The sequence below is a fragment of the Poecilia formosa genome, unplaced genomic scaffold (assembly GCF_000485575.1).
Source record: "Poecilia formosa unplaced genomic scaffold, Poecilia_formosa-5.1.2 Scaffold113, whole genome shotgun sequence".
Taxonomy (NCBI): Eukaryota; Metazoa; Chordata; class Actinopteri; order Cyprinodontiformes; family Poeciliidae; genus Poecilia; species Poecilia formosa.
The window spans coordinates 1,100,181-1,112,180 of NW_006800052.1; the positions used below are offsets into that span (position 1 = coordinate 1,100,181).

A 12,000-nucleotide genomic window follows, 5' to 3' on the forward strand; every position below is an offset into this window, starting at 1 on the left:
TTGCTTGGAATCAAGATGGTTTGAGTCTTGCATGGTACCTTTCTGCACTGAGTTTGGAGAAAGTATATATTTGTACATTTGTCACTTGTCAATAGAAAACTTTTCTGTAAAATATAAATTAAAACTGATGTCGCAATCTTGTTTATTTTTGTAAATATTTAACTATAAATGTAATAAAAAGTAGATCTATGTTAGCCCAGAACTCTCAGTCAAACACAACTGTCACAGAAATAAAGTTTCATTCGGTATTACTAAGTTGTGCGAAGATGTAATGAGAAACTTAAAAATAAACGGCCCCATGCACATTTACTGGCATGTAGAAACTGTGTAAAAGCCTTAAAACAATTAATATTTTTTATTTTATTTTAAAATAATCTCATACACTTAGGAAGAAAATCCAAATTTTAGGATCAATTGAAACTGTAAAAAACTCATATCTTATAAAGTATTAACATTTTTGCTGACAAAATTCCCAAGACCAAGTGCTATCCCTAAAATTCATTTAAAACATTTCATTACTTGAGTATTTTGTCACTGTGTGTTAGTTTATCTTGTTGTGTAGAATTAACACCACATAGAAGACATTTCACTTCCAAAATTGGAAAGACAAGAGAACATACCATTCAAATAAGGCAGACGAGTCTCAATCAGCAAGTCAAGGAAAATAGCTATCTACTTAAACTTAACCTTATCAGTTAACTGATTGAACAGGTTAGGGGTTTTAGTGTTAGCTTGTGCTGCTAAAATAAAAAAAGGAACATGTTTAAAGCCTAACTCTGACGGACGGACGGACGGATGGATGGACGCAGTGAAACATTTGGGATTGGACGTCTGTTTTTGTCTGCTATCAATAATAATAGGAGTAAAACAGCAGCATGCAGTCCTGGTGTAGAGAAAACACTGTAGAGTAATGAATTAAGTGGTGCTGTGACTGCAGGAAGAGGATGAAAAAAAAAAAAAACTCATGAGATGGGATGGAAAAAGGGAAAAGAACTGAGAAGGTGTCATCAAAAAGACCAGGCAATAAACTGAGTAAATCCAAGAAAATATATATACTCACTTCATCAGGAGCACCTGATTAACTGATTGTTAATAAACACAGCAAATCACAATTAAAGAGGCAGTAGTATATGGCACTTAGACACCTAGACGAACAACATTGATCTAAACCTTAAAACAAATGGGCTACAACACCAGAATTCACCGGATGTAACATCTTCCAGCTAAGAACAGAAAACTGACCTTAATGCCTTGGGAAGCTTTCCAACACATAGCTAAATTTATGCCATGAAGACAGTTCTGAAGGCAAAAAAGAGAGAGGAAAACGGAGTCCCACCCGGTATTAGCGAGATGTAGGCTACTTAATAAAGTGGCCTTTGAGTGCACATCCAGAAATAAATAAATAAATAAATAAATAAATAAATAAATAAATAAATAAAAGGCAACAGGTACGCTGATTAGAAAAGTACAGGCAGTAAATCGAGCTGAAATGTCAACGTGAAATGAACTTTTAAAACTTAAACCAAGAAACGAGCTTCAATAAAATAACAGGAAACAAAAGTTAATTTAATTTCACCACAAAGCATTCGGCCTCAATAACGTCAACTATGTACACCCACTGGATAACAGGAGTTAATTAAACTAAAAAACAACAACAACAACAACAAAACTATACTATGATACATAATGTAAATTAAATTCAAATGTTTAATTTGTCTTATTTTGAGCGCACCTAGTGGCTGCGCGCTCTGAAAGTAAGTCATGCGCACATCTCCAAAGTTGGACACTGAGCTTTACCCCCCCTCATTTCCATGGATATATAAGATCATTACGAGAACATAATTCCCTGTTATCTCTTCTGCATTCTGTGACTGCGAGAGAGATGGAGAGTATTCACTCCAACGCATCGCGCAGCAGCATCACTTGATCGCGCAGCTCCCCTCGGATGATGTGGTATGCCGGCGTGGCCATCGCCTCCGTTTACGGGGCCATCAGCGTTTTGGGACTCATCGGCAACATCACGCTCATCAGGACGTTTTGCTCGGCCAAATCTATCCGCAATGTTCCCAATCTGTTCATGTCGAGCCTTGCGCTGGGGGACGTTTTGCTGCTGGTGACATGCGCTCCGGTGGACGCCAGCCGCTACCTTTCAGACGAGTGGCTGTTCGGGAGAGTGGGCTGTAAGGTCATCCCCTTCATTCAGCTCACCTCTGTTGGGGTGTCCGTGTTCACCCTCACGGCCCTCTCTGCCGACAGGTAAGCTGCTGTTTTCACTTGAAATCCGTTGTCTAAGCAAACATTCAGTATTGATCAGCTGAATGTTGTGATCAGCTATTTTTTAGTTCACAAACAGAAAATTGGTCACTACTTATTTATTTTTAGTAATTAAGTGATGCTGCTGAGCCACGTTTCACATATTTACTCCTAAACTAAACATGTAATGACTAAATAAATAAAAAATGTGTGAGTCAAAGCTGTTGGACAATTCTTTAAACACATAGAATGTCTAATCTACGTAAATTAGACATTCCTTCCAGTTTTTAAAAAAATCACCATAGTTTCTTTTACAGAGCATTTCATTCAGTGAATTGTGCCTGAGCCTTTTCCTCCCTTTTCTGCCATTTGCGTAGTGCCTTGAAAACTGATTCAGGTTCATCGTTATGGAGGTCTCTCTCTAAACCTTTCAGTACTGACAAACACGCAGCTGACAGGCTGGTTAAATTTAGCTGATTAAATTAGCTTTAAATTTAACTCCAGGTTTGATCCAGCAATGTCACGGGAGAAAAAAAAAGTGTGTTTGACTGTGTTTCTTTGTTGTGGAACAGGTTACACACAGGTATATTTAAAAAACAACAACAAAAAACCCCAATAATAAATAGATATGCATTCAAACTTCGTTACGTAGATAGAAAACATGTAAAACAACAGAGATTTTCTATTTATCTTCCCTTTATACATTCATTTCCCACTGGCCGATTATTTAACATGGTATTACATAAAATGTTTCTGCCTGTAGATTTTATATATTTTATTTTCCCTTTTTTGTTGCTTGTAAAGATTTTTACCACACAAAAATATTGGTGACATTTTTATTTCACCAATATTGAATGGCAGATGAAATTAAGCTCGAGAGTGCATCTGGAACGTATCCACAGTGCTTCATTTTGCCCCACATTTTATTACTTTACAGCCTTGACCCATAAGTCACACTAAATTAATCCTTTCCTGAAAATGATCCACACACATACTCAACTATGACAATGCAGAAAAAAGCTTTTGTGCCTTTTTCAAATTTATCACAAACAATAAATGCTAATAAATCACATTTACGTAAGTATTCACACCCCTTGCTCAATACTTTGTTGATCCACATTTGGCAACAATGACACCTCAAGTCTTTTTGAATATGAATCTCTGCATCGTTGTCATATTTAAAATGGTTTCCTTAACAAATATCAAACAGGCTCATTGTGCTTTTTCTTAGACAGACGTCATACAACGATTGTAAAAGTGTTTTGACAATTCCCTGAAGAAGCTTGTTGGATCAGCGTCTGTACTTCCCAGTGATACTTTCTGAATAGCATCGCTGTTGAAGTAGGTTTTTCCATGCTGAAGCTTATCACCTTTTTTCTGCCAAACTCACCACAAGTCATGCATTGAACTGGCCAGGGTGATTATGCAAATGCAGCACAAATACAGACACTCAGCTGTGTAAATGTCAGCTAATTAAGAAGTTGCACTCATGACATTGTCAGGACCTCAAATAGCCTGGAAATTCAAATTCAAATTCAAAAATACTTTATTAATCCCAAAAGGGGAAATTAACTGCCATCCATTCCTCTCATGTCAGTCAAATGGTATTTCTGAGCAAGTTTTTACTATTATGGCAGTCAGCATGCAAAAAAACAAAGAATGTATGTCAAAGTTATTCTCCAATGCTGTGGTAAATTGAAGTCTCTCTTTCAGGCTGCCTGGCACAGGTCACACTGTTGTCCTGATATAAATGAAGAATGGTGGAACCAGGGACTGATCGCTGTGCTATTGATTGTGTTGATTATCATAAAAGTGCTCTGTTTTTACTGGCTGTATCATTATATCCTTTAGTGGCTTAGAGGCAAAAAGCAACAATATCCCACCTTGCTACTCACATACAGTATACCCCACATAGAGAGGAAGAATGGTATTCCAGTATAAAAAGTTTTTTATATGTGCCTCAGAAAATAAATTCCTATTCTCCAGCTTAGAAAAAAAAAAAAAAAAAAAAACACACTTTTAGGTGTTTCAAGGTGAATTACTAATTTAGTCAAAATAGAGGTGTGAGTTCTTATATACATATCTAGGAAGTGGCATACATTTTTCCTGCAATTGAAAGCACTTACAAAATGAAAAAGTGCCCATACAAAAGCTCAACCAAGCCTACTTACATCTAACATGTATTCTGTCAAGCACAAAGAACAGCAACAGACTGCAATAGAAAGCTTTATTACTGTTGTACACAACAGACCTGCAAGTATAACAAAATTACAGATGCTACATTCAAAGTGCTATTTGATCCTACTATTAAAAATAAAAGAATGAGAGAAGCGTTTTACGTGCTCCCATGGATTTCTCTGAAATCGCTTTAATCAACAATTAAAAATATTTATTATCTGTTTTTTTTTAATCAGGTACAGGGCCATCGTGAAACCCCTTGATCTTCAAAAATCGACCACCACAGCCAGCATTGTCCTGCGAGCGGCGTTCATCTGGGTCTTCTCCCTCATCTTGGCAATCCCCGAGGCCGTGTACTCGGACCTCCACGCCTTCAACGTGACCTCTACAAACGAGAGCTTTGTCACTTGCGCCCCCTACCCCCACGCTGGGAAACTGCACCCTCAGATCCACTCCATGGCCTCCTTCCTCATTTTTTACGTCATCCCCCTGTTGGTGATAAGCGTGTACTACACCTTTATCGCCCGCAGCCTTTTCAAGAGTGCGTCCAGCCTTCCCATGGAGGGGAACGTCCATGCACGACGACAGGCTAGTGTTTAAGCTTTGATTGCAGTTTCCTTACAACAGCTAACTGAAAATGTCCGTGTCATTTTCTTACATTTCACCACTTCAATGTCATTCTCAAAGGAAAACTATCCATACTGCCTTTTTACCATTATACTCTTTATACCTCTAATTTCCGTCATCTGTTTTGGATTTACTTTCAAAATACAAATATATTACAACACAATGTCAGCAAGCTGTGTTTAAGTGCCTCTTGCCATTAGTTTTATGTTTGTTTTAATACCATGGAAAAAAAAAAATCTACATTTAATGCCAAGCATGTATTTTATTCCTCGATAACATTGTGAAACGGTTTCGTTCAATCGACAGGTTGAATCCAGAAAGCGCTTGGCCAAGACGGTTCTGGTGTTCGTTGGTCTCTTTGCTGTGTGCTGGCTGCCCAGTCACGTCATCTACTTATACCGCTCCTATCACTACTCCCAGGTAACCATGAAGAACATTGTCATTGTTTTAGGTCTAGCTAAAATTTTAAATCTTCTGCAGTTTCCTTTCTTTAAAAATCTATTCCTCACAGTTTCCTCACTGCATTAAGTTAAAGTTTCCGACCTAAATCTGTTTGGAGCACCAAACCGTATAAGATAAGCAAAATCTCTCGATTCATTTTCTAATAATCTTTCATAAAGCCCTGTAATATAGACATGGAAAAATGGGACAAATGTAATTAAACACTGTAACGTTTGTTACTTCTTTGCTTCTATTTATTTTCTTCTATAGAAAATATTTCTGTGAGTTTATGAACTGTTCAAGATTGGTCTGATTTAATTGTCAGTGTTAAATTGCTCATGTTTTAATTTTGGTGTCTTTTTGCCTAATTATAATCTTTTTGTTGTATTTATTCAGTTTTAGAAATGTATTCCTGTTGCTGTCAACAAGTTTTTGACAATCTTGCCAGAGTGAAAGGTTTTGTTGGTATCAAAGTAGAGGTTATATTCTCCAGAAAGCTAAGTGGGCTCAGTTCTTTATATTTTTCACCTGACATGCAACATATATCATATAAAGTTCTCAAATGAAGTGAAAAAAAGAAAAATCTCTGAGAAGACAGTAATTTTAAGTCATATTTTACCAGAATTTTTTCCCCTACTCTATCAATGTACTCTACAAATGCACCAGTGACTACTGGTGTTGTGTACATACAGTATTTGTGGTATATGAGTTTAATTCAACTCTCCGTTATAGCTAGTCAGGATTGTTACTTACAAAGTTTGATTGAGCCTTTATTGGTTTTCTCATTGAGGATTTTCAGTTTGGGTCTCAATCTAACACTTTTTAGTTGTCTTTAAATAAAAGCTTCACTATAGTCCTGCTGCTCCAAAATGACAAACACAAACAAATAATTAGTTTTTAAGGGGATGGATTTCATAATAGGAACAATTAAAATTAACAATGGAAAAAAAAAAGTGTATTTAGTCTCAGCATGTTTGACTGACACGTACATATTAAACACTAAGGTGTAAAAGAAAAAGGAAAAAAAAGCGAAGAAACGGACAAAATACCTTTTCACACTACTTTACATATGCATAATCCGTTTCTTTCTCTCCTCCACCAGGTGGACACGTCTCTGGGTCACTTTGTGTTCAGCATTGTTGCTCGGATTCTGGCCTTCACTAACTCCTGCATGAACCCGTTTGCCCTTTACCTGCTGAGCAAAAGCTTCAAGAAGCAGTTCAACCAGCAGCTGTGCTGCTGCTGTCATGTCACGTTCAAACACTCCCCACAGAGCCCAACACATTATAACACACGCATGACTTCAGTCCACAGCACACATCACTCTGTGGCAAGCCTGACGATGATCAATGGCAGGCAGCTCTGCCAGGAGGACTACGTGTAAAAGTGTTTGTGAGAGAGAGGGTCGTCAATTTGGGATCTTTTTCTCCACATGAAAAGCGAAACGCATGTAGAAAATCTAGACTTTAAAAACACTACAGAGAGTTCTGTGGTGATGTTTTTGTGTAAAATGTTCGGTGTAGAATTGAGATTGTGCTTGTGAAATAACGTCAGAGCTGTTTACATTTTTTCAGATTTTTTTTTTTTACACTTTTAAAGTTTCTAGGCTGCATTTCTGCATTTGAGAAGATGGCCTACAATCTTTTCATCTTAAGAGTCGTGTACAGTTTTGCAAATTATGTGGTTAATGATCAATTTGTGCTTGTATATATCTATTTATCAGTTTGTTTTTGAATGAATCTTCTGATGGTCTATTCCTAAAATAATATAAAACGTAAGCAAAAGAAAGAAAACAAAAGAACAGGCGTTGGTACATCAGTTGGAAGCAGTCTTGGTATTTTGATGGACAAGGCAGTGAAGAAAGTCTCAACCTCCAAAAAAACAGAAAAAATAAATTAAGTCCAAATTAAGCCACCTAGGAACACATTAAAACTTACATAATTTCCAAAATATTTCTAAAATAATTCATCATTAGTTAGTTTTAAATGGTGGTTAGTGTTTTAAATTTTTGTAATATTTAGGTAAAGTTTCCGCAGTGGTTTTTTGATCAGCGTCATTCTACGGGTTCTGAGTTACTTCAAATCCAAATTTTCTCTGGCGTGAGCCAAACTGGGAAACAATCCACATAAACCATCCAGGGAGCTGGGCCAGATCTCCCTGACACAGAAAGGCAAATTGGTTCAGACATCTGTTTGGTTGGAGACCCGGTCCGTTTCACAAAGAGTTGATCCGACAAGTTCAGGACCGCAGTTCAGCTTCTTTATTCTACTGCTATGGAGGTTCTGATGAGCTAAGATGCTGACAGGAACACTGAAGAACTCATTGTTTTTCTTCTCCTAATTTTGTTTAAAAATAGGAGAAGAAAAATTTAGATATTACAGCTTCACAGTTTGATTCTGGAAAAAAACAACAACTTTTGATTAAAATTAAACCTTTAGTTGGCACAGATGATTTCTCAGACTTATTTTTTTTTATTCCTATTTTTGGCAGGATAAAAATTGTGGAGTATGTTATTTATATTCTGTTAAATACATCAGTAGGAAATAGATGTTGATGTGATGATAATGAATGTATTTGTTGACTATGTGCAGTTCATTTGTTTAATGAAATACACCTTCATTTTGACAAAAGTCCAGAGCCTCCTCTCTTCTCTTAAATTGCGATAAAATCATTCATTGTCTTAGGTGAAAAATTCATAATCCAAAGAACGATTAGGAGATTGACTGAGACTGAAGTCAGCTTTTGTAAATTAAGTCGTACACCCTTGTTTATTAAACCATACAAATAAAAGTTTGCAGATGCGAAACATGTGGCAACTGCGGTGTAATTAATTCAATGTTTCTAAGAAAGAAAAGCTCAAGCTCAGTCTTGTGTGAGTGTGTAATTGAGTCTGTTCAGTATTTGTACAGATTGAGTATTTGGCCAATGTATTTGAAGACTAAAATGTAAATTATACTGAGTAAAGTATGTTTTTAATAGTATTCAGGCATTTTTATTGCAAAAAAAAAAGTAATGACACTTGTTAGATCTATTGGTTTTGTTGGCTTTGTTATGTTCTTGATGATTTATTTTTATATTTTAAAACAGGATGTTTTATGGACAGCAATTCTGAGTAAAGATAAACAACGTAATAGTCTGTTTTATTTTTTTGGTTAAGACAATAAAGCTACATCCTGCAAAAATCACATGAATATTGGTTTTAACCATGTCACAGGAAAGTTGTTAAACTTCAACCAAGAAATAATGCAACAAAAATACAATTTGTGCAACATAAAACCAATCAGAGATATTTCAGTCTTAATTTATAGACGTTGTACGTTCCAGGAACTGAACCTGTTGTTTCAGCTCCCCTAAAAGACCCTCCTCCAGCAGCACATGCAGCCAGCTGACTCGTTATTAATGCTGATGAATGGAGCTTAATGCGATGATCTTCATCCAGCGAGACAAGGTTTCAGTGGCACGTTAAGATATTTTTAGGTCTTTTAAAAATACAGAGGAGCGCCGTCTCGCATCCCGTCAGCAACTGTTTGTCAATTTGCCAACAAATGTGCCTAATGTTGGAACAACATGCATGAAATTAAAATTTATTCACACAATTGCGATAGGATACCTCAGCCTGATGTTCTCATTGTTATCGGGTTTTGTAAATAAACAGGCCTCTGACCACCATCGGCCTCATCAGAGGGGTCCCTGCAGCAACCCTGTGTGTGAAAAGACCCATGGGATGAGTCTTTTCTTGACCCACTGTTTCTGCTTGGGTTTGTTGCCTTTTGTCATTTTACATTTAAATCTTCTGGGTTTTTTTTTTTTTTTTTAGAAATGCTCTAGAAATGAAGGCAGCAAGACCTTCAGGGACATCACATTATGCATGGGACTGACCAAGCTGACAGTCTTTTTAGGGGGAACAAAGACACCTTTCTTACACCTTTACTACAAAATATTCACAGTATTGCCAATTAAAAAGGCCCACTGGCTCACAGGGGAAACTGTGAGCCAGTAAAGACTCAACCCTGAGTGTCACTGTGACAAATCCACAGCTGAGACGATGAGCATGTTTCCTGGAATCGTCAAGTTCTGCCTGGTTGTTGTATTTAATGTGGTGTCCTGTATTGTGTTTTACGTTTTGTTTGGATTTATTCATCATCTTGTTGCTGCTACTCTGAACCACCACTGGTTGAAGTTGTTTGTTGGTCTTGATATTTTCCCGTCAACATATTTTGACATATTCTCACATTGTTTTTTTTTTTTTTTATGTAAGTGAAAGTTGTTATTGAAGATGTCAGTTTCCTTCCACATTTTTCTGAGAAATCAAGTTAGGAAGTATAACGAGTTAAAGACATTAAACTAACCACAAACTCGCAATTTGGTTTGAATTTTAAAATAAAATAGTTTTTGCTTCTCAAAAAGGCACAAAAAAGCAATATGGAAGGACCATCATATGTCTGGACTTTGGGTGGTTTGGATTTTTCTGGGTTTATAGCTTTTATTATTTTTCTGTTTCCCCTTTGATTAGGCTGTTTCTCTTTAGTTCACTCTGTTCTTAGTTATTTTAGTAAGTTCATCTTTGCTGGTTATTTCTTGTGTCCAGTTGTGGCTAAGTTTGTTTCCTCACCTCCTCCTGCTGGTGTTTTTGTCTCTTTTCTCCCTTTTGTTATTTCTCTTTCCCTCAGCTCTTCCCTTACAGCTGCATCAGTTTTGTAATTAGTTCTGCTCCATTGTTCCAGCAATCACACTTCCCAGTAATTAAGCACTTTTGTTTCATTCACTCCTTGCTGGTTCCTTCTATTTGCCTCATGTTTCCCCAGACCAATATGGATCTGTGCTCTTCTTGTTGGTAACTATGTGAAAGTCACAGCTGAAATCAAGACTTAGTGAACCAAGAAACAAACAACTAAACAGGTTTATGTCAAAAAAAAAAAAAAAAAGTGACACCGAATGTTTATTCGCCCCTAAAACTAATAGCCAAATTTCATACCTCATTGTAGGGATGAAATGTTGGAGCCTGTAAACTTCTCTAACAGGTTTTTGTTTTGTGTCAATAAGTTAAATTTTCCAAGGTGAAATGGCTGACTGAGAAAAACTTCAGAAATCCGTCAGTCTGAGCACATGAGATTCTTTCACAATCCAAACTTTTATTAATCAGCTTGAAAATCAAATAAGGTCACGAAAGGTCAGAATTTCAATGTCGTCTCCAAAGTATCCATTTTAGAAAGCACGTTCTGTGTTAAAATGAAGATCTGATTGGATTTCCTCATGAATTAAGTTGTAATTTTGTGTATAAAGATGCAGTTATGAACCCTGGGGATTTTCACAAGATGGTTTACAGCTGCCTCTTAACTGCTAAACAATGTTTTGATTAAGTGGGAGTCACTTTAAAGTATTCTTGGTTTGCATTATATTTATTAAGGCCTCTCTAAGATGGACAGCTTAAGAAGTCCCACTTTGCAAATGCTAACAATTTTAGTTATTCTTGCGATTGTTTCTTATCAAACTTTAGTTTCCTAAAAGGTATTTGGTCATAAATGTATATATATAAAAAAAAATCAACAATTAGATTATATTACTAGCTCGTTTATACAATTAAAACAGTTGCTTATATGAAACATTAGCAGAAAGAGCTCAACTCAGGTAAACATCAGGAACGTTAAAAGAAATAGGAGTACTCCAATTCTACAAGAAGAGGGAGACAAAATTCTTCCTTTTGTCAAAGCCAGCAGCAGCCGATTCCCTTTAGTTTGGCTTTTTTTTTATTTAAAGAAAGTAAAAGAGAAACAAATTTGCTCCTCAAGTTCAAAATATTTTGCGCTCACGACAGAGATGACTGCATTCAGACACTGCAATGTCTAACCTATTAATGAATCACAAAAATCAATTAAGAGCCTTGTACAACAGGAATGTACCAACATCATGCCTTCCTCTTCACATTTTATCGACTGGAAGCATTGTTGTGGAAAGAAATTTTATAAACCCACATGAAAATCAATCCTTTTTTTCTACTTCAACAGCAAAATGAACAGAAAAACAAATGTTTTGGAGATGCTCGGAGTCTTTTCCTCACCCTGCTGCTTCCTCATGGCTCTGGGGGTTTTAAAGGAGACATATTTTAGATTTGAATAGAGATCACTCTTCAGATTTCCATTAAGAAGTCTGTCTTAGTGTGCTCTTTGAGTCTGAGCAAGACTTTATTTTATTTCCTACATATAATCAACTCTCTGATTGCAGAAGTTTACTTAAGATATTTTCTTCTTGTCATTTTTGACTTAAAAGGGCATATATATATATATATATAAATATATAGACTTTTTATGACAACTAAAGTTAGCTTAGTTGCTGATTAAGCTATAAAATTGCACTATGTGGCTGGAAAACATTTTTTTTGTTTGTTTTAAATCACGTTATAATGTTATTCTCTCATCACAAACATACCTGGAGTGTTTCTTGGATTCTTTCATGCGTGTTTGAGGAATCCTTTTGTCCCCAGTAGCAGCCATTTGGACACTT

General features: G+C 36.3%; 1 protein-coding gene across 1 annotated transcript; it reads left to right on the forward strand.

Moving 5' to 3' along the window:
- The first annotated feature begins 1,805 nt into the window (after positions 1-1,805).
- Positions 1,806-7,272, forward strand: grpr (gastrin-releasing peptide receptor). Its single transcript, XM_007560140.2, has 4 exons — positions 1,806-2,256; positions 4,668-5,019; positions 5,365-5,478; positions 6,602-7,272. The coding sequence occupies exons 1-4, from the start codon at positions 1,946-1,948 to the stop codon at positions 6,881-6,883; spliced, it is 1,059 nt and encodes a 352-aa protein (XP_007560202.2). The 5' UTR covers positions 1,806-1,945; the 3' UTR covers positions 6,884-7,272.
- Positions 7,273-12,000: the final 4,728 nt, after the last annotated feature.

What these genes read in the sequence shown, in the direction of transcription:
- grpr (XM_007560140.2), top strand. Translation starts at nt 1,946, where the DNA reads ATGATGTGGTATGCCGGCGTGGCCATCGCCTCCGTTTACGGGGCCATC. An exon ending in ACGGCCCTCTCTGCCGACAG is followed by an intron (nt 2,257 to 4,667) that starts GTAAGCTGCTGT and finishes TTTTTTAATCAG; the next exon opens with GTACAGGGCCATCGTGAAAC. An exon ending in GCTCCTATCACTACTCCCAG is followed by an intron (nt 5,479 to 6,601) that starts GTAACCATGAAG and finishes CTCCTCCACCAG; the next exon opens with GTGGACACGTCTCTGGGTCA.